Source organism: Aspergillus piperis, assembly GCF_003184755.1.
Source record: "Aspergillus piperis CBS 112811 unplaced genomic scaffold BO85scaffold_3, whole genome shotgun sequence".
NCBI lineage: Eukaryota > Fungi > Ascomycota > Eurotiomycetes > Eurotiales > Aspergillaceae > Aspergillus > Aspergillus piperis.
Genome location: NW_020291593.1, coordinates 1,800,920 through 1,822,100, shown reverse-complemented (window position 1 = coordinate 1,822,100; position 21,181 = coordinate 1,800,920). Strand labels below are relative to the sequence as shown.

General features: G+C 51.6%; 7 protein-coding genes across 7 annotated transcripts; 3 read left to right on the top strand and 4 right to left on the bottom strand.

Moving 5' to 3' along the window:
- Positions 1 to 14: 14 nt before the first annotated feature.
- BO85DRAFT_195429 (uncharacterized protein) lies at positions 15 to 910 on the bottom strand. Its single transcript, XM_025654470.1, has one exon. It carries the CDS (start codon positions 728 to 730, stop codon positions 221 to 223), a length of 510 nt encoding a protein of 169 aa, XP_025519304.1. The 5' UTR covers positions 731 to 910; the 3' UTR covers positions 15 to 220.
- A 1,799-nt stretch (positions 911 to 2,709) lies between these two features.
- BO85DRAFT_446537 (sulfotransferase family protein) lies at positions 2,710 to 4,498 on the top strand. The gene is made up of 4 exons (XM_025659529.1): positions 2,710 to 3,237; positions 3,296 to 3,468; positions 3,524 to 3,627; positions 3,685 to 4,498. The coding sequence occupies exons 1-4, from the start codon at positions 3,093 to 3,095 to the stop codon at positions 4,118 to 4,120; spliced, it is 858 nt and encodes a 285-aa protein (XP_025519303.1). The 5' UTR covers positions 2,710 to 3,092; the 3' UTR covers positions 4,121 to 4,498.
- A 3,166-nt stretch (positions 4,499 to 7,664) lies between these two features.
- BO85DRAFT_364412 (MFS general substrate transporter) lies at positions 7,665 to 13,510 on the top strand (the record flags this gene model as incomplete). The annotated part of the gene is made up of 8 exons (XM_025655698.1): positions 7,665 to 7,787; positions 7,891 to 8,019; positions 8,082 to 8,096; positions 8,147 to 9,543; positions 9,595 to 9,834; positions 11,208 to 12,274; positions 12,322 to 12,503; positions 12,554 to 13,510. The coding sequence occupies 8 exons, from the start codon at positions 7,665 to 7,667 to the stop codon at positions 13,508 to 13,510; spliced, it is 4,110 nt and encodes a 1,369-aa protein (XP_025519302.1).
- Positions 13,511 to 13,515: 5 nt separating this feature from the next.
- Positions 13,516 to 15,209, bottom strand: BO85DRAFT_446534 (DUF292 domain protein). The gene is made up of 2 exons (XM_025659528.1): positions 15,128 to 15,209; positions 13,516 to 14,973 (listed from the first exon to the last, which is right to left on the bottom strand). Exons 1-2 carry the CDS (start codon positions 15,146 to 15,148, stop codon positions 13,819 to 13,821), a joined length of 1,176 nt encoding a protein of 391 aa, XP_025519301.1. The 5' UTR covers positions 15,149 to 15,209; the 3' UTR covers positions 13,516 to 13,818.
- A 220-nt stretch (positions 15,210 to 15,429) lies between these two features.
- On the bottom strand, positions 15,430 to 17,613 carry BO85DRAFT_391211 (SUN domain-containing protein). Its single transcript, XM_025656797.1, has 3 exons — positions 17,000 to 17,613; positions 16,718 to 16,950; positions 15,430 to 16,665 (listed from the first exon to the last, which is right to left on the bottom strand). Exons 1-3 carry the CDS (start codon positions 17,312 to 17,314, stop codon positions 15,723 to 15,725), a joined length of 1,491 nt encoding a protein of 496 aa, XP_025519300.1. The 5' UTR covers positions 17,315 to 17,613; the 3' UTR covers positions 15,430 to 15,722.
- A 960-nt stretch (positions 17,614 to 18,573) lies between these two features.
- On the bottom strand, positions 18,574 to 19,890 carry ppm1 (protein C-terminal leucine carboxyl O-methyltransferase ppm1). The gene is made up of 2 exons (XM_025659527.1): positions 19,624 to 19,890; positions 18,574 to 19,574 (listed from the first exon to the last, which is right to left on the bottom strand). The coding sequence occupies exons 1-2, from the start codon at positions 19,883 to 19,885 to the stop codon at positions 18,733 to 18,735; spliced, it is 1,104 nt and encodes a 367-aa protein (XP_025519299.1). The 5' UTR covers positions 19,886 to 19,890; the 3' UTR covers positions 18,574 to 18,732.
- A 117-nt stretch (positions 19,891 to 20,007) lies between these two features.
- On the top strand, positions 20,008 to 21,167 carry BO85DRAFT_446531 (uncharacterized protein). The gene is made up of 2 exons (XM_025659526.1): positions 20,008 to 20,331; positions 20,389 to 21,167. Exon 2 carries the CDS (start codon positions 20,463 to 20,465, stop codon positions 21,141 to 21,143), a length of 681 nt encoding a protein of 226 aa, XP_025519298.1. The 5' UTR covers positions 20,008 to 20,331; positions 20,389 to 20,462; the 3' UTR covers positions 21,144 to 21,167.
- Positions 21,168 to 21,181: the final 14 nt, after the last annotated feature.

Genomic DNA, 21,181 nt, shown 5'->3' with positions numbered 1-21,181 from the left:
GATACACTGACCAAATGCACCTGTTCTCATGGGCAAGTCGGGGAAATTATTCGCTCGAATATCTCCTGACGGTTAACCTTAGACAGCCCGTGCCTCGGGATATTGTGGATACACAGCCTATACGGGCAACATATAATCCACTGTCAAGAGTTGATCACATCCAAGGGTGGCGTTCCACGAGGAATCACACTATTGTATCTTTAATCTGGCCAGTTCGAGTCTAGAAATGCTTGCCCTGAAGGTTATTACCATGCACCGTTGCAATTGGCGCAGAGGGATAGAATCGATGAGGCTTGGACAAGTTACGCGGACGACGACGTGGAAGTGTACTGCCGCCACCAGATGGAGACAACCGTTCAAGCTCCAAGTCGTTCCACAGTGGAACAAAGGCACGGGTCGGTGTCAGGGAATCCGCACGGCAAGTTTGTGGACACTGAACAGCACCGGAGTGGATTGGTGTCAGGCTTTGGACTCGCAAGTCAAGCTCTAAGCAGACGCTTAGATTGCCTACCTGGGATACTCGAAACATGATATCTGGCAAGAGCTTCCTCTTTCGTGTGTTGTACACCGTATAGGACATTGATAGTTCGTAGAAAAGTTGTCGATCTTTCTCTAGATCCACAGTGAGATAGGACAAGTTCCAACACCGCTCTAAGCTCTCTTTTTCTGTAGTGGGATCAGGGCCATGTCCAACGCACTTAATTGCAATGTCCTGATTGTGACGGCTCATTTGCACGCACGCTTTACGGAGGCTTCCCGGAGAAGCTTGCTTTCATTGTCGCCGCAGATGTGGGGCTTCAATAGATGGATTCAGATTCGAGAGCCATATACTTTGCAGCTTGTGAGGACACAGATCCAGTTCGTTGCGGGCTGCTTCGAACGACCTGGACAGGCAGTAATCCACGCAGTCAGGAGTCATAGCGCCATGGTTATTGTTAGAGCGAGCCAAGCGGTCTTCCACCGTCCGTCTGGCAATGGATCTGTATACCAACCACTGGAGGAAAGAAGAGTCGTCAAGATTAGATGCTCATGGTGTTTACCAGGATGAGAGACTAGCCGGATTGGGATAGCAGCACGGGAAGGAGTGAAATGGAGAGAACTAATGAACTAATGCCACTCTCAGCCATGCTAATCACACACTACCTTTGTTACCCCATGCCGGCTTACAGAACAAGGAATCCATGGGTGAACATTCCATGTCCGAAGTATACACATCGACAAGACGACTCTGCAGGTCATACAGATCTCAAAGCAGAATGGGTGTGGTGGTAAACACCGCAGCTCAGCATAGTTTGCAGAGATTTCCACCCTTACACCGCACAGGTAGGAATGCAGGGGCATACTCAGTATGATACGTAACAGAACAGACCCTGGAGTATGGTGGAGATGGAAGGAGAGGATACGTTTCAGGCCTTTTCTTTGCTTCGCATTTCGTAACTCGTACCATGTATGTATCCCTGAGCGGAGACCATGCTGGAAATTGACACGCACGGCTCTTTTTCTTTCCATCTTCATTTGTTCGAAGTAGAAAGGTTTCTACCATTATTTTCCCCTTTTTATTTTTACTTGCTGGGATGGCGTGGGTGGCTTAACATTAGCCCGGGCGGGGAGTGGCACTATCCAGCAACAGACGGAGAAATGTACGCGTCGTCAACTGTGGCTTCAACCAATGAGTGCGAGTCCGGGCACGGTTCGACAGCTGAGCCTATGAGGACAAGATCCAATCCAGAGAATCCAGAAGCTCAACGATCGACCGGCGAAACGCAGGCCTACGCGGCCGATCCCTGGGATGCAGCGACAGCCGGGCTTGGCATGTTTCCATCTTTCTCTTCTTCCCCTTCCCCTTCTGCTTCTTGCTTTTTGCTGGGAGCCCCGCCGCGCACCGCTGCTGGGTCTCCCGGAAGTCGAATTGATTCATGATTGATTCCCTGAATCCCCTCTCGCCTCCTGCTCGCTTGTGACTGGCCCAGCACCTCGGGTTCCCCCTTGGCGAGATTCGTGGAAATTCATCTGCTTCCTCATGTTGAGTGGAGGAGAACCAAATCCACCCCCTGACTATCCTTCTGGCTTTTTTGGGTGAACGTCAGCCGGTGACGTCTATTTTTCTGTCGGATAATCCAAGGTTTCTTTTTTTGGGGGGAGAAGGAGGGGAGGGAGGGATGGATGGGTTTCCCTTCGGTTATACTTTGTACCCCAGGAGTACTACCCTACTCTATTATTGGCCCTACATTACTATCGACAAGGTGGTTTATCAATGTCACTTCCATCCTTGTGAGGAATGTGTGCAGAACGTGGGTTGAGCAACCGGCGGGTCTCCGCCGGGGAAAGGAAGGGATGGAGGGGATGGAAATGAAATATTGATTGCAATGAGGGAACAAGAATCACTCGATTCAAGGGGAGAAAAAAAAAAAAAAAAAAAAAAAACATAATAATTTTGACAACAGAATAGTATATTGAAGAAAGGAAATAAACGCACGCCGTTTCAGAAGTATTCATGTATCCAATGGTCCAGAGAAGTGGATGAGATCCAAACGACCGGCCAGACCAATCCAAGGTTTCCGTCGCGGATTTCCCCAGAAGACAGGAAAGTTGCCACATTCAGTCTGGCCGTCATTTACTATTATTCAAAATATTCAAAATCCAGAAATTGCAAATAATTTAATTTACTCTTTCGGCGCAGAGGCGCCAAGGTGCTTTTCCTAGTCTGATCTTATTATTACCCTCCCACCATCGAGACTAGCCTTTCTGGGTCCTTCTGGGTTATCTACGACTCCATCACCTTGATTGTTCTTGATCTACTCCCGGGCTCCTTTTAATCTCTGCAACGCCTGCTTTGGAATCCACTTCTTTCTTTCTTCTCTTCCATTCTTTTCTCTTGTCTCTATCCTTGCCTGTCTGTCTGTCTTCCTCGGGTTGGATTCAGTTCGTCTTCTGTCCTTAGACCTGTTCCTTCCTTTGCGACCAGCGGTCCCTTGCAGAGTAACACCTTCATTACTACTACACTACACCCCCAGCGAGCCCCCGGGTAGTACATCCAGTTCGCGTTACTATACTACTTCAAACCACACATCTATCTCCGCCGATAATCCATCATGTCTTTGATTCACGCCGACAACCTGGCTCCCCAGCCAATCACTGATATCTTCACCGATGACACCTGCATCGACCGCCGCAAGTGCCACCGCACCGTGCCCATGAAGGTGCTGGCTCTGGGTGTGGGAAGAACCGGAACTGCTTGTAGGTGCTACTTTGGAGGCAGGCGACGGATTGCATGACTGACTGGCTCTGTGAACAGCCCTCCGCATTGCCCTCGAACGTCTGGGCTACGTCAAGACCTACCACATGATGTCCGCCAGTATGGAGAACCCTCCCGACTGCCTGATGTGGCACGATGCTCTCGCTGCCAAGTACGACGGTGTCGGCGAGTTCGGTAGAAAGGAATGGGATCAGCTTCTGGGAGACTGCCAGGTAGGTTGCTACTATAGATCACTCGCAACGAACTCGCACGCTGACTCTTTCAAAGGCAGTCTGTGACTGGCCTGCCTGTGCCTTTGCTAAGGAGCTGATCGAGGCCTACCCCAACGCCAAGGTCATTCTGACCACCCGTGATGTTGAGTCGTGGCATGCGTATGTTATACTCCTTCGTTTTGCGGTCCTGAACATAGTCTAATTGATTCCCTATAGTTCCGTCATGAAGACCGTTTGGTGGCGTGTCTCCGACCCCGAGCACAAGTTCGTTTCGAACTTCAGCTGGGCCGCTAGCATGTACTACCCCATGCTCAACAAGTTCTTCCAGACCTTCTTCCGCGGCGACTTCCCCAACAAGGGCAAGCAGGTCTACCTTGACCACGTTGAGGAGGTCCGCAGCCTGGTTCCTCCCGAGAGGCTCCTCGAGTACAAGATCGGCGAGGGCTGGGGCCCGCTTTGCGAGTTCCTGGGTGAGGAGGTCCCCGACACTCCTTTCCCCCGCGGTAACGACATGGCCGACTTCTTCAAGCGCTGCCGCGGCCGCAACAGGCGCCAGATGCTGAACGCCGCTCTGCAGGCTGTCACCATGGGTGGTGCTCTGCTGGCGACCGGCTTGGTTGCTACCATGGCCTTCAAGCGTTTCTCTCGGTAGATGCGCTTGCTTGCTGCCTGGTTCTTTGAATTTCCTTCGCTTTTTCCCTTTGCAGCATGCGCTGGGCGCCAATGCTGCGGGTCTTTGCTTTATTTTCCCTAATTATTCCCAAAACTGCTTTTCTCATGTTGATATATACCGATGAGCGTACCACCTTCTCAGGGGTATTTGTTGCTAATACTGTGCACTGATGTTCTGCTATTTCCTTGGCTCTTGGCTGGGTTTCTCGCTCTATGGCTTACAGTGGGGGGGGATTTTCTTGGCTATGTTGGTTAGACTTATTGCGCAGGGACCGGTCTTGGATTCTTGTTGCCTGGCGTGGATGGAGTCGACGAGAGATGAATATAGATTATTTAGCCTATGAGCATGGTTGCTTCCGTATGGTGTATTCTTGGCCGGGGGTTTGTAATGTGTAAGTAATCTGTAGGCGAGCCTCGGCATGCGGTCCAACCACCCTTCCCCCTCGTCCTCGCACGGTGGAAGGCGCCGAGCATCCGTCTTGGCCTGCATAGGGAGTTGTCGCGCGCCCTACAAGGCCATGGCGGTCGCTGACATGGGCTGTGCGACTTCAACCCGTTGTGCTTGGCACGTCCTCGGCGGGCTCGGTTCCCAGCCCAATCCAATCCTTGTCATACTCATCACACAGCCTTGTATGTATGCGAGCTGAGCCTGGCGGTAAGCAGAGCGTTCATAATGCTCATTGATCAGATACTAACTCCGCTCGGTACTTCGGGCTTGCTTACAGCAGATCTATCGACCAAGATGCATGCATAGGGCGCCCGCCCAGCGCATGACGGGAATTAAACCAGCCATACCAATGAGCAGTACGCAGTAGATACTCACTGCCAGTTGGCAACAACAAAGTACAACATACAATCAATCCTAATGCGCAATGTCAAGCAGCACATGGAGCATAAACCAATAAGCCTAGCATAAATCACTCAAATAGATTCCGACTACTTCCAATCAGCAAGTTGGTTGGTCGGTTGGTCAGCGAATTATGCACGCCATGACTCTCAAAAATGAGCGGCTCCTATACCCGCCGCCTCCGCCGCCTAAACTTGAAGCTGTGCTGCGACGAAAGGGGTGCTGGTGTGGTGTGGCGGCGCCTATTAATAGAGTTCCGCTGATACAGCCAAGGATTCGGAGATGAGAGTGCAGCGCTTACGTTCCAAGGCCAGTGTGCGTGTGTGTGCGTATGAACCTGTCTAAAATTATATACGTATAGTGTTTAGTTGTGTTGTGTTGTGCTGTGATGCATCCAATGCAGCATAAGGAAAGTACATTACATGTTCTGCAAGCGCCAGGATTTAAATGTCTGTGACCCGTGATCCGGTGTCGTATTCGTTTAGTATTTTTGTTTCGTTTCTGTCTCTTTTGTTTTGGACTACTGGATTGCTGCCAAGCCATTCAGGCACTGTTTATTGTTGGGGTTGTCTCCATTGTTCATTTCGCTTCCCTTTTTCACGTAGATGACTAAGCGTGACAGGCTCAATGTTGAATAAGTACGTTATTTACAGCCAGCCATGACATTCTCAGCCACATGCATAACTACTTATTTACCTTCAAACCATAAAACCCTCCAAGCAAGAACTATCTACAAAATAGGTGATCAAGAATCCTATCCCCTACCACAGCCGGGAGCCCTGACTAGCACTCCAATTCCGGCCCGGCAAATAATTTACCTACCTCGACTAGACAGGTACCTAGCTAGTGAAAGGCCCAGCCCATCAACTAATCAATCAATCAGACTAAAAGAGTGGAGAATCTCCTTCCTCGCAACTCCACCAGTTTTCTCTTTCTCCTGCTCCAACCACAACCGTGGCGTGACGTGGCGTCGGCATGGGTCCCTCCCCCCTTCTCTCAGTTCAGTTCCCCTTGGTCTAGCCTGGACATGAAATCCATGAAATTTTGCCTGTGGCAGCGTGGCGACTATTCCTGATTGGGCGTTAGGTTCGGCGTTAACGAAACACACCCGGTTGTTGGTTCCATGGTTTACCGGGCCCGTACGGATGTAAATATACCCCCCGGTAATGGGTTACGTGTGTGTGTAAGTTGTGTCTATCTTTATCTCTAGTAGTCAGAGTAATTAGTGGTGTTATTTGAAGGGTTCAAGGGAGGATCTAATTAGGTATCTAGTGGCGGCTGCTTTTATTAGCTAGCTGGAGCGGTGGTTCACACAGTGCTGTGATTTGTGCTAGTTGGGATGTGAGGACTGGCGTGGATTAGACTATATGGGGTTGGGGGAGGCACTACGTGGAGGGGGTACGTATGTTCTCTCTCCGCAAGTTGGTAGGTAGTACTAGTCTACGCCGTAGCTGTGAGCTGAGGACAAAGTAGATGGGTGTTCAACTCTTTGCTTTGCTTGTTATACCTTTCATGGCGCCAATTCTTTTGGTTGCTGTTGTGGTGTGATATTCATTAATTTCATTATTGTGTTTTGGATTCATTGGAGCACTTGAATGCGGTGCTGCTGCTATACAGAAGGGGCAATGTTGCTGTAGACGAAAGGCTCTATTCATAGAGAGATAAAATGAGGATGGTCAGGAGGTCATGTCTACGTAGTACTTCAACGTGTTCAGGAAATAAGTGCCCGAACTAAGCATTAGGATAGACAATACTCCTACTTACGAGGCAGGTGCCAAATGCGCCACAAAGATCGCCTATCTTTGCGCAACGTGATGACGATTTAGAGTTGTGCAAATTGACAACTGTGGTTATCTTGCTATCACTATACTATACCTTGGAACACATCTCTCTCTGACAAACCGAATCATTATCTGTCATATGTCGGTATGGACCAACACACACTGCTGCCTCTGTATGCCATGCCAACTGTGCCTCTGCGTCTGAGGTATGGAGATTTCAATCCTGCTGCTGCTGCACGACTGCAATAAACATGAACAGCCAGTGCCAGATTGGGGTGGGGATCTTTATCCTGTCCCCGCTCCGATCAACCAATGGCGGTTTGTAGCCACTACATTTCCAGAACTCCGGCTCTCCATGGCTAATCCACATTGGGTGTCATCGTACGTTGGCCGGGCTTGGCATGACTCCACCGACGAAACGAGGAAATCGGGTGTAACGAACTGTGGCCAGCCTGAAGCATAAAGCAGGATTGCCAAACGTTATCTCCGGCGGTTTGCGGGCAAAAAAAGCAGACCAGAGGGGGAAAAAAGAGGATTCAAACAGAAGGAGAGGAAGAAAGTCGAGAGCGTCCTGTGGTCCTTGTTTCGCCGCTTTCGTCTCCTCTACTATCACTCTCTCTCCCTCTCGCCCTCTCTTCCTCCCTTTATATCATCAACCGCTGATCCCTTCCCCTACTCTCCCCCGATCTTCCCCCATTCTTTCATCCCTGTATACATACTTCGGTACATACCTTGACACCCCGATCAGGTGGCCCTGCATTGACTGTGGGATTTTCTCGCCATCTGAATCTGTTTTTCATCTTTCATCGACATTCCTTTTTCTCTGTTTCCCTCTCGCTCATTCGATCTTCCTATCAACTTCCGAGCTCACTCCGAGCAAGTGATGTAAAGAATCCATGGTGGCCTTCACTCATATCGCCGGGGGATCGGCTCCGTCCTCCATAGTCGCCTGTGTGGCGCTATTATTATTCGCATGCCTTCACACTGTCGTCGCAGAGATCGATTCGGTCTTCAAATCTGTGAGTTGCGCCCGCTTTAGCGTCATCGCAGCTGCTTGCACGCAATAGTAGCCAAGATGTTCGCCACCCGGATCGCTAACCTTGTCTCGACGTCCACCTGCAGCGACCCGATCTCTATCCTCCAGTCCTTACTTTGGAACATAGAGTTCCCGACAAGCTAAGCCCGGGTTACATCTTTGTCGGCCCGTACGAAGCGTCCAATTCCGGCCCGTATATTTATGATGATGAGGGGGTATGCTTTTGATATTTCCGCCCGAGTGTATGGTATGGTGTTGACCATTTTATAGAACCTAGTCTGGAGCGGCTGGGGTAACTCGGGCCCCGGAAATGCCCACGGCATGCACGTTTGCAAATACAAGGGAAAGGATCACTTGTGTTTCTTTCAGGGTGTTCAACAGAACGGGTATTGTCGAGGTCATGGAGTCATCATGGATGACCACTATCGCATCGTCCGAACCGTGGTTCCCGGAGGCGGCATGGCATCCAGCGATATGCACGAATTCATGCCTATCAATGACGGCAAGACTGCCTTGATGACGGTCTACCAGCAGCGACAGTTCGACATGTCCCCGTGGAATGTGAAATCCGGCATGGGATGGGTGATGGAGAGTATCTTCCAGGAGGTAGACGTGGAGACCAACGAAGTTCTGTTCGAGTGGAAGTCCCTCGACCACGTCGACCCTTCGGATGCCTACACCTGGCCGAGTCACACGGATACTTCGGGCACTGGGCTGGACCCGCGCTCGCCCTGGGATTACTTCCATATCAACTCAATCGACAAGAACGCTGACGGCGATTATTTGATCTCTTCGCGCCACACGTGCGCGATCTACAAGATCTCCGGCAAGGATGGATCTATCATCTGGCGGTTGCATGGAGCGCATCCCACGTTCAAGAACATCAACTTCAGTTTCTCGCAACAGCACGATGCGCGGTGGCTTGGTGAAAACTCCACCCACACGCTGCTGTCTCTGTATAACAACGGGTTCAATGGTTTCAACCGCACCCACGACTTCTCCTCGGGCATGATTATCTTGATCGATCACCAAGATAACACCGCCACTCAGCTGCACGACTACTCTCCTCCCGGGAAGACCATGATCAGCTCCAGCCAGGGTAACATGCAAGTCCTTCCGAACAAGAACGTATTCATTGGGTGGGGTAACAACGCCTATGTTTCGGAACATGACGAAGAAGGCAACGTGCTGCTCTGGGGCTACATCGACAAGGATCGCATCATGAACTACCGGGCGCAAAAGTTCGAATGGGATGGAATGCCTACCGACGTGCCGGCTCTCTGGACGTACTCGCAATCTACAGACACTTTCTCTCCGACGACGTTCTACGTCAGCTGGAACGGGGCTACGCGTGTGAAGTACTGGCGGTTCTACGGCGCGACCAACTCGACTGGCCCGTATATGCTCATCAAGCAGACCGAAAAGAGAGGATTCGAGACGAGCTACTCGGCACCGCACTTCTACCGCTGGACCTACGCGGAGGCGGTAGATGTGGAGGGCAAGGTTCTGGGCAAGTCGCGCAGCATGTTCACCTTCACGCCGTCGCCCGATCTCCAGGGCTATTGTGGCCGGGAGTCATGTGAGAATGCGCAGACGTATGGAATGCCTGGCGAGGAGGGCGCTGGACCTGCGATTCCCCCGGCTGGAATCAACACCGTTCCTTGGGTCGATCCTGATCACCCTAATGCACACTTCGATTGGGGTCAGACCGGTGATGATGAGGATGAGGATGAGAGCGGGTCCGGCAATTTGAAGAGTGTTTATGGTAAGCAGGCTCCAGCTGACGGCAGGAAGAATAACCCCGCTGACTATCGTAATTTAGATAACAACGTGGGATGGATCGCCCCCGTCTTCGGCTTTGTCGTGGCCATCGTGGCCATCTATACGATCATGCGGATATACCGGCGCCAACAGCAATTTAGCCGGGTGAAGGAGAGGGCATCGACAGAGAGTGTCGATAGGATCGAGAGGTCCAAGCCCTGGACGGAATCGGAGGAGACGCCGTGGTGGCATTGGCGACGCTGGACGAAGTCACAGGAGCCACCGCGGTATTTTCCGTTGGCAGAACAACGGAGTCCATCCTGGCGAGCAGAAGGACATTATGTGCGATAGATAGATGCACATTATAATAAGTGTGATTATTGATGTGGTTATAAATGAATATAAAGATAAATATTAAACTTGTATAAACAAAAAGTCTTCCCGTTTTCCAATTCAAACATACGATCCATCTCCTTGAACCTTGGAACCATACCATACAGCGGCTAATACACGGGACGGTCATCGGCTGACAGTACATACATACATAGCAAAGCCGAGCAAAGCGGCAACGAGCCATAGAAATGCATGACGCCGACAACGAGTACAAAGTTAACTAGTAGCTTACTACGTAGTTTTTAGCTGACAGGAAAGAAAAACTGACTCGTGCGGACGCAGCCCCGAACCAACAACCGAAACTGCATGTCACTTTCCGTCACTTGCTACTACTTTTATCTACGCATCGAATTGCGTACGTCTGACCTGAAGGCTTTGATCTCTGACGTCTGACGCAGCCTGCATAACTTCGTTTAGACAGACGAAAAAAAGTTTTCACCTGCCCCATGCACATCAACTAGCGGAGAGGTCGGAATTGATGCTACGTAGTCAACTTTCTAAAAGACGCATGAATTGGGGGGGTTTTTGTTTCAAGGGAACGGGAAGGGAAAAGATTTCGGGTCGTCTGGATGAGACGCTGGTGAGGGTCTGTTTAGCCGGGGAAAGAGATAAGTAGAAGTATCATCCTAGTCCTATCTAGTTACTACGTATGTAGAAAGAGGAAGAGAGAGAGTGGGTATCGATTGTGTCGAAACTCGAAACAAAAGTGCCAAAAAAGAAAAGAGGAAAATTCAACGGGGGGAGATAGAATGAATGCCAAGACGCCAAAAGGCCGGACGAGGAAGGAACGGACGAGTTGAGGTGGAGAACCGACGAAAGAGTCGTCGCAAGCTCGGGGATTCGTTGCCGATCCGAATGAAGAATAAAAAAGAATTTAAGAAAAGAAAAAAAGTTTTTTTTTTCCTTTTTTATTTTAATCATTTTTTTTAATTTATTCGGCTTATTTTAGTTTCACGAGTCATTTCCTCTTTGGGCGTATACTTCATTAATTTCCATTCAGTAACAATCAGTTGTTCAGTACATCCAGTAAGTTGTAATTCCCAGTTCTTACTGAGTACGGCAGTTCTCCTGATGGTCGTCTCTGTCTAGTCTTCCACTCTCTCTCTCTCTCTTCACGATCTTCCCTTTCCATTCCTTTCTTCTTCTCTCTTTCTCTCCCTCTCTCTTACTTCCTACTCTCAGTCTCTCATTCTCGCTTCTTCTCTTTTCGTGGATCCCGATCTGACCTGACCTAAACCAAACCATCAAGCCCCGGTCCGGCCCCTCCCTTCCTTCTTGTTCTTCTCCAGTACCGTGGGCTGCCCTATCATCATTCGCCGCCCCCCCCAAAAGGTAACTCTCCAATGCCTGCGCCAAAATCCGGCTCTCAAGGAACCGCCGGGCGTCCGTCGCTACCCTCTTTATCGCTCTCCTCCACCACCCCTTCCTCGGCCATCTCTACTCCAGCGGCCACTCCCAACCCCCTCTCGGCCACCTCCTCCTCCTTCGCCCAAGCCTCTAAGAGCCGGAATGCTCGTCATACCCGAGCCACTTCCTGGACATCCGGTCACGATCAAGGCGGCGAACCCGACCCCGCGGACTTTACCTCTTCTCAACAACGTCGTCGCCGAGAATCCAACATCTCGTTAGCTGACGTCTCTGAGGGCTCTTCCGGCCGCTACGACGACGATTACGACGATAATCGCTCTCACACCAACATGGCCGTGAGGAACACTTCCTTCGACTGGGGTCCTGGACACGCTCGCAGTCGCTCTCATTCCTACAGCCAGCCACAGATGTCTCTCCTACAACCTCAAGAACTGGCCGACTCGTCGGCTCCTCGGCCTCGTCCAGCACCCGTTACATGGATGTCCCTTCCGCGCAAAGGGCAGTTGGCCCTGTTGGGTCTCTGTCGTGTCTTCGACTTCCTCCAGATTGCCTCCCTGCAAGCATACATGTTCTACCAACTGAAATCCTTCGATGAGAACCTCTCCGACGCCGATGTCTCCACGCAGGCCGGTATCCTCCAGGGTGCCTTTACCGCCGCGCAATTTGCAACAGCTATCCCTTGGGGCCGTGTCGCCGATGCAGAATGGGGTGGTCGCAAGTTTGTCTTGCTGGTTGGTCTTATTGGTACCGCGTTGTCCTGTCTGGGTGTTGCCTTTTCGACGTCGTTCGCGCAGGCCGTGTTCTGGCGTTCTTTTGGCGGTGCCATCAACGGGACGGTTGGTATTATTCGGACCATGATCGCGGAGAATGTCAAGGAGAAGAAATACCACTCGCGCGCGTTCCTGATTCTGCCTATCGGGTTCAACGTCGCCGCGTTGTTCGGACCTGGTAGGTACCCTGCTGTGATGTTTGTGGCTACAGCTAATTTCTTTTAGTGATGGGTGGTATGCTGGCTGATCCGGTCAAGGCGTATCCTCGACTCTTCGGTCCTGATTCTTCTTTCGGCGGCGCCGACGGTGTGCAGTGGCTCGTTCGCTACCCGTATGCGCTGCCCATGCTGGCGAATTGCATTTTCCTGACATTTGCTGCGGTCTGTGTCGCCATCGGTCTTGAAGAGGTATGTTTTCTGTTGAAATCTGCTATGCGCACTGCTAACTGACTGCACAGACTCTGGAAGCTTGCAAGGGCAAGCCCGGTCTGGGCGTGTTCTCGATGCGCATCTTCGCTCGCGGCATCCGGGCCGTCGTTCCTTCGAACTCTCCGCTGTACCAGAGACTGCCATTCGCGGACTACGACGAGGCTGGTCCTCTGCTGAACCGCAGAGACCCGGCCGAGAGCTACGAGATGGAAGAGAAGGCGACCAAGGCAAGCCGTCAGGCTCGCACTTTGCCTTTCCGCCGGATCTGGACCAAGAACGTGCTGTGCACGCTGTTGGCGCAGGCCTTCTTCGACTTTCAGATGGGTGCTTTCAACAATCTCTGGTTGCTTTTCCTCTCTACCCCGCGTTATGATGCCAACGACCCTGCCAGTCCGGTCCAGAGACTGCCCTTTATCTTCACTGGCGGTCTGGGCATGCTGCCACAAAGTGTTGGTTTCGCTACTGCCATTCTCGGTGTGATTGGCATGCTTCTCCAGTTCACCATTTACCCCAGCATCAACAACCGTTTGGGCACGGCCAAGAGTTACCAGTACTTCTTGACCCTCTTCCCTCTGGCGTACGCATTCGCGCCATACATTGCTCTTGCTCCGTCGTCCGCACCCCCGCCGGGCCAGGCCAACGGCGGATGGGTGTGGTTCTCCATCATTGTGGTCTTGTTCCTGCAAGTGACGGCACGAACCTTCACTCTTCCCACCTCCATCATTCTCCTGAACAACTGCTCTCCGCACCCGTCGGTGCTCGGCACCATCCACGGCATCGGCCAGTCCGTGTCCTCGGCGTTCCGTACCATTGGACCGATCTTTTCCGGATCGTGGTACGGCTACGGTCTGGAGATGGGCATGGTCGGATTCGCCTGGTGGCTGATTGCATTGGTGTCGGTGTTTGGCTGCGTGGCAGCCATCTTTGTCTACGAAGGTTCCGGACATGAAGTCTTCCTCCCCGGTGAGGAAGAAGAGCGGGACTAAGTCTTGCTTGTTTTATTTTTCTCATATCACTGCACAGGCGTTAAGAGTTGCTTCTTGTACATATATATAATGGACCCATTGCATAGCGGTGTCCGGTCGTGTGCTTTGGATTTTGATCTGGTTTGGGATGGTTCAGCGGTTGCTGTTGATATATTATACCTGTTGTTACATTATGCATTGGATGATGAAAGAGAGAACAGAGAGGATAGATAGATGGATGCATGCATGCATCTAATAGAAGTTTTGCTCGTGCTTATCATCATAACATCGTAACTGATAATGTAGTGAGTGTAGAGGGAATGTGCATGTCACCGTCTCAACGCCGCAAACCGTCTCGTCAACTCATCCAACTCGGGTATATCACTCTTCGCCGGCTTCGACTGCCTTGCCTCTTTAGACACATCCTCCTCCCCAGGCACCTTGACCTTGGGATGTAAATTATCCACCCTCGGCCCCGGCGGCGCCACACTCACCGGGCTCTTTCCCTCGGAATATAGCCCCCGCGGCGGCGTCGCCTTATTCAACTCCATTGTCTCGGATGCCCGTCGCACGTCATTCTCACTATCACCAGACTGACCAATCTTCCTCGGCGTAGACGGCAGCTTCACATCCCCACCACCATCACCATCACCATCATTCCTATCCTCATCCTCCACAAAACTCGGCACATCCCCCTCCGGCGAAGCAACAAACCCATCCGGCCAAGTCACCCCATACGCCCTCGCAATCTCGACAAGATAACTCTCCACCAACTCCTCCGAAGGCGGCTTCACCCTCAACCCCCTCACCAACCGTTCCGGAACCTTCACCTCCTCCAGCTTATTCTCCTGCGCCAGCATCATGAAATCCTTCCCCCATCGATCGCTAAGTAATCCCCGCAGGATCGTCATTTCCCGAATATCGTGCGGGAACCGCGCATACGAGTAGAATATCACTGCCGCGGCTTCGTCGAGCGCCGGGTCGATGTAGCCTTCTTTTTCCACTGCGCCGCCTGCTTCTTCCCCACCACCGCTTTCAGCTCTTGCTTGTTCTGCTGCTGGTGATGTACCAGTGGTTTGTTGTTGCTGTTGTTGTTGTTTCCGCCCAAACCCCCAAAACGAGAACCCTGAGCTTTTCCCCTCTGTGCCTTTAGATGACGAAGTAGAAGATGAAGAAGAAAGATGGCGTTGCGCTTCCCCTCGCGCTCTACTCCGCGCGCGCGCGCCCTTCTCCCCAAAGGCAGATTGATCGAGGAGATTCGCCCGCGCGAGAAGTAGTTCGCAGTAGAGCTCGACCATCTCCATTACTTCGACGGCGGTGTCGGTCGCGATTACATTCTCGACGCGGATGCGGGCGCTCGTGGAGCGGTTCTCGGCTAGCAGGGTGGAGAGGTCGCGCCGTTGGACGACGGAGCTGGCGGTATCTTTTTTTTGCAGTAGGCGGAGGCGTGGGATTAGGAGGTGGAGGGTGCTGGTTAACTTTGCCTGGATTGGTTTGTTAGATTGATTGGAGGGGGAGGGAAAAGTTGGGGTGGTTGGAGGGGTGGAGGGGTGCGGGGGAAGGGAGATGAGGATGGTAGTGGGATTGAAGGGAGGTGGATGGGATGGAAGGGGATGGAGAGAGGGGAGGAGGGCGTACTGTTTGTGGTGAGGGAGGCATTTTGGTGGTGGTGGTTGTTGTGGGTGTGGTGGTGAGTGTGAGTGTAGAGAATAGAGGGAGGTGGTGAGGAGATGACGATGATGTTAGGCAGTGCAGGTGGAGGTGGAGGTGGGCCGATTGGCTTGCTTCCCGCTTTGACATTGACACAGGCTACTAACTCCGTACACCTTCTCTTTCTACTTTATCCAGTTCATCACTACTCTACTTCGCTGGTGGGTATTGGGTTGCTCCTTTGGAATACTCTGGACATTCTTCTTAATTGCACTGCTACTCATTCAAATAGAGATGGAATCTGACTGTTCAATTGGAGTTCGTACTAGTGAATGCGGGCTGTTCTATCCTCTACCCTATGATCATGCTAAGTGGCACTTGGCACTATGATTACAGATTAATGACTATATTAACAGTAAACATTATCAATAAATGCTCATTAATCAAGCATGTACAAGAACGTCAATCATAAGGGTATAAAGTATAGTGTGAAAAAGGTGCCCATCAGAAGTGAACCAAGAAAAATGATGGTGAGTATGCAACCAACCATTGATGGTTTGTTAGTAGTCAACATGGTCTCAGTCTAGACCATTACAATCGCTCCAAGGACCGCCACAATCAGACTGAGCTTGGACACAGCACTGCCAACAGCAGCACCATCTGTCACAGCTGCCGACTGTGTTGCTTGAGCAGTTCCAGATGACTGGCTGGAACCACTGCCAACAGCAGCAGCAGCGACAGGATTCGCATGCGAGGAGCCTGTCTCCACCATGGCGTGTGGCTTGTACGTGTAGCTAGCCGATACGGTCCAGTTCAATGCTGCGCTGGAGCTGACCTTCCAGCTGGATGAGGGCGTCCAGCTGGGGGTAGGCCGGGAGGTGATGCTGCTGGAGCTGGTGGTGCTGATGGTGGAGCTGGAGCTGAGCGTGGAGCTGGAGCTGAGCGTGGAGCTGGAGGTAGTAGTGCTGGACGGGGTCGGGGTCGGGGTGCTGCTGGTAGTGCTGGAGCTGGTGCTGATAACCGTCGACGTGCTGCTGGTAGTAGGGACGATACTGCTGGTCGAGGTGGAGCTGGAGCTGGCGCTGCTGCTGCTGCTGACGACGACGCTGCTAACACTGCTGCTAGACACCGGCACGCTGGCCGAGTCACCTCCCTTGTCGAAGACAACGACATTGGCCTTGCCGCCCTTGGGCACCGTCACCACACAGAAGGTGGCACCGCCTGCACCCACCGAGCTGTCGCCAGTCATCTCGTTCACACCATTGACGGACGGGTCGATCTTGCAGGGCAGTCCATTGCAGCCGCCGCCCTCGCACTCGATCTCGACACCAAATTCAGGGACTTCGTTGCGGAACGGGGTGGTCGGTTCCAGGTAAATCGGATTCCATCCGAGCTTCACATAGGTGTTGCCGTCGCCGTCGGTGTTGGCACCGGCAACATACGGGGACCAGTTGCCGTAGGGGTTAGCGGAGGTACCCCAGACACAGGCCGTCTCGGTGTTGTATCCCGGAGGATTGATATAGAAGCTATACTGTCAGTATAATGATCTCTTACAAGTAAAAGTAATGGAAAACCTACTGCGCCGCAGTCTCACACCAGTAACTCAGATCCGGAACAGCCAGGGTAGCCAATTCCTCAACAAGCGTGGGAATCAACATGGCCTCATTGCCAGGAAGAACCGTCTGGCAGAAAGACACCTGCTCCTTGCACTTGTTCTTCGCGCTGACGACGCCGGTGCCGTCCTTGCAGTAGGGACGGTCCGGGAAGGGCTTCTGAATCTCGCCGTTCTCGTCGCAGTACAGTCCACCATTCTACTCTTGTCAGTCACGCCCAACAAAGGTTTACTCTCAGGCAACTTACCATGGACATGGGGTAGGTGTACGAAGTAGCCTCCGGGTCCCATTGCATAGAGACCTGGCCAGCCGGACAAGCATACGGGCAGTATCCGCCAGGCTTGCACTCCTGGTCAGGGCTCATAGCCCATCCACCATTGACCTCGTAGGGAGTGATAGGGATCAAGCCAGCCCCGGAGGGGAACTGGCACGAGGAGCTCTTCTTCACCACGGGGGCATCCACCGAGCGATGGCTGCGGTGGTGGCCATGGTCATGGGCGTGCTTGGCTGCTTGGACAGCAGTCATGGCTAGGAAAGCCACCGTTGCGCTAGTGGCCTTCATTGTTGTATGAGATGTGTATATGTATGTATGTTGTATGTATATGTAACCAAAGGTGGAGAGATGTGATATGTATGGGTCAGTTTTGTGAGATATATAGCGGCAGACAAATAGGCAGGTAAGTATAGAGAATAATTGAATATGACACCACGACAGACCACGCGAAACGAAAGACTAGGGTCAGTAAAGACAAGAACGAGAGACTGGACCGAAGCAAAGAAAGAGAAGGAAAAGAGGAAGAGAAAGAGAGAGACAAGAGCCGGCAGACCCAGAAGAAAAGAGAAACGAGGAACCCACTGCCACCACCATCAAACTACTAGAGAAAGACTACTACGACTAGTAGCCTGAAAGTGATGCTCTCCCCGGGTTACCCAAACAGGATAGCCCTAAAGCTTCGATCCCAATTAGGCATGACCCGCTCAGGGGTTCACGCCAATCAGCGGCCTTTGCGCCGCGGCAGTTCATGGAATACCCCCCGTATATTACTTCTTTGGGAATAGTGGAATAGTGTAGGTTACCGTACGGTTCCTGATGGATGGATAAGGGGTCCGTGGACCCTAAGACATTCATCCATACTTGGTGGTAGAACTCACAAAAGGGGAGTAAAGAAAGAGAGAGAGAGAGCGTAGCTGTGAACAACGATATATCTGTTGAGTTTAACCAACTCAATCCTTAATTATTGCCATCTGTCAACGCAACTCAACTCTACCAGAATATGACACGGGACAAACTCACAACCACTCCCTTCCTCTCCCAGACAAGACATCACGATCAACATCCGTCCAGACCGGATCAGCATCCTATTCCAGTATAAGTCACAAAGTAGTGCTCGAGTCCATTCGAGTCAGTGCCTCTCTGCCTCTGGGCTAGTCTCAGTCACTGACCGGCACGGACTTTGGCAGTTGAAAAAAAAAAAAAAGGGGGCGAGAAAGCAAGCCAATCGTACAGGCTCATAGGCGGGAGCTATGGTGCTAGCTTGGGCAATAGTCTATGTTTAGTCTCTGTCTCGCTTGCTCAAGGGCTCGTATCTATGGTCATGTTTGATTGCACCAATGGCTTGATTGCTGGGCAAATACCTGTTTGCCCTGTTAAGTACTTGAACAATTAGGCAATAATTGACAATAATAATATTATAATACTGGTATATACAGGGGTCTTGGGGTGGTTTGCATGCACGTTGCAAGCTTGGGCTGCCATGCACTTCACTCCACTGCATAGTACTTAGTCTACTCTCTCCTCTTTCTCGCCCCTTGGCCTGTGCGCTCAACGTGCATTTTCATTCAAATATAATCTATTATATGATAGTCTGGGGAACTACTTGGGAGCAATAAATAAACTAGCTAGCTAGCTAACATGTATGACGCACACACTACTCCCTAACTACACAGTAATACTTCATGCTTCTTACTGTACTCCTACGCCTACTCCTCCTGCCCTTCCATCTCCCTCCATCCCTCAAACACTCCACCCGGGGTGTCCCTCCACCCCCAAGCAACACAATAATGTTTTGCCAGTAGCCTCCATTCCTCCATCTCATCCAACATCTCCAACCCTGCCACCCGCTCCTTCTCCCGCTCATTCACCCATCTCTCCCAGATGAAATCCACATCCGCCGCCGCCTGGCCAGCGTCCAGTCCCAGCTCCCGTAACCTCCGTCGCTGCGCCTCTAGCGACGCATACTCTTGCAATGTCTGCAGCTGAATCCCCCTCGTGGCTAAATTTGCCACCATTGTGCGCCCGAATGCATCGTCGGGCCGGATGGGCTCATACAGAACCAACCCTACCGGCGTGGTCGCCGGGAAGATGGTTTCTGTGAAGTGGCGGACTACCGAGCTGGCTTCGCCGGGGGTGAGGTATACGAGACAACACTCGGACAGGAGGAGGGTGGGGAGAGTAGGATCGAGGCCTGGGAGGGCGGGTGAGGTGGGTAGGCTGCGGAGATCGAGGGGGTGAAGGTGGTAGGAGGGCGAGTGGAGGGCGTCGTTGGTTGGAGAGATTTCGACGTCGCCGCTGCTACTGCTGAGGATGCGTTGGAGGAGAGGTGCGGCGCGGATGAGTTTGATTTTGGCGGAAGTGTTGACAGAAAAGTCGATCTCGTGGTAGACTAGATTTGATGCGTCGTAGGTAGGGGAGGAGAGGAGACGAAAGATGCGCGTGTCGGTGCCGGCGCCCAGGGAGATGATTTGTTTCTTGGGGTAAGAGGGATGGGCGCTCAGAAAGCGGGTGACGAGGTGATCGATGGTGGTGGTGCGAACGTAGGTACCTATGATGGTTAGAAATTAAAAGTTTGGAGTCTATGGACGATAAAGTACCTCTGTTGATGATGGGAAGTCGGCGAACTTCCATGCCCGGAGGCGTCAATGCAGGTGCGAAGACATCATCAAGATAGCCCAGATTCACGGCACTGAGGCGGGAGACGCTGGCGTCATTATCGGTGCCCTGCACCACACGATCTTTGGCGCCATGAGACCCGTGGCCTGCATCACCGGGCTGGCCACCTCCACGACTTCGAAATCGGCCGCGACCACCACCGCGGCGCAGAGTGTTCAGGTTGGGGATGTGCGAGGCGGACATTGACGAGGAGGAGATGGAGAAGCTCAAGTTGGAGCTCCGCGGCGGAAAGTTGGTTGTGCCCCGCGGTGCCGCCCCCCCACAGTTTTCTACTTCTACTCCATACAACATTGTACGGTGATCACCTCTGGAGCTTCGTATCCACCATGAAACATCTATCTAACATATAATGCTGTATGTATAAATTGGCTGGCTTGCTTGTAGCATCAGTCGGATCTTAGCAAAAAACTGCGTAATCTATCGACGGAGATGGCAGGTGTGGCAGTGTCATCATCATGGATGGATCCGAATATCCGAAAACTGCTCTCTACCAACGTTCCTCACATTCAGACGCTATGGCTTTGCCTGGATCCACCTACCATAATGGTATTATTATATCATGTATACTTCATTAAGATCATTTCTTTCTGTGTATGGACTTATGATTTGGTGACTGCCTTCACCACAAGGTATTCTCCATCTGTACTATATAGTATTACGCTCATTGAAACTAATCACTCCATCAGATTGAGGGAAGAGACTTCCGATCCTGAGCCTTCAAACACCACTACTAGTAGAGGATTACCAGATAATTGGAACCATGAAGATTGTTCCCATTATCTTCCTTGCCATCTCGACAGGGGCCTTTGTTCTGCCCCAGAATATGTTCCAGCCATTCCAGCCTTCATTCGATAGTATCAATAACGAGATCGACCAACCCACTACTACAACTCTACCAATCACCTACCGCAAATGCTACAAGTTAACACACATCGACCGCGGCGAGATCAAACGTTTCATCCCTCACGGCGGTCACGGCGGATTCTTCTGGGAACCACTCTTATTCGACGAAGACACCCCTCCAAGAACATTCCAAGTATGCGGAGACTACAAATCCGGTTGCCCATCCCCCGAGGGCAACGTAACCGATGGCGGGTCTTTCTATCTCAACTGGCTTTCCAAAGAATGGGGTCCACTTGTGCTTAAGGCGAATCGAGATAAGTCTTGGTATCTCTGGCCTAATGAGAACAGCGAAAATAAAGATCCGCTGGTCCCGTTCAAGTTCCAGGCTGTAAAGGATGACGGTGACAAGAAAGGGTTTCTGCGTATTCGCGGTAACAATACGCATGGGTTCAATGGACTTGTTATTGTTAAGGAATACAATCAGAATGCCCTTTGGAATACGAAGGGGGATGGGTCTATGAAGTTTAGGTTTGATGAGGTTGAATGTAAGGGTGATGAGACTCAGCATTTGGATGGTGAGGAGCATGGGGAGTTGTAATTTTACTATTTTTTTGAAATGCAGTCAAGGACATGGAT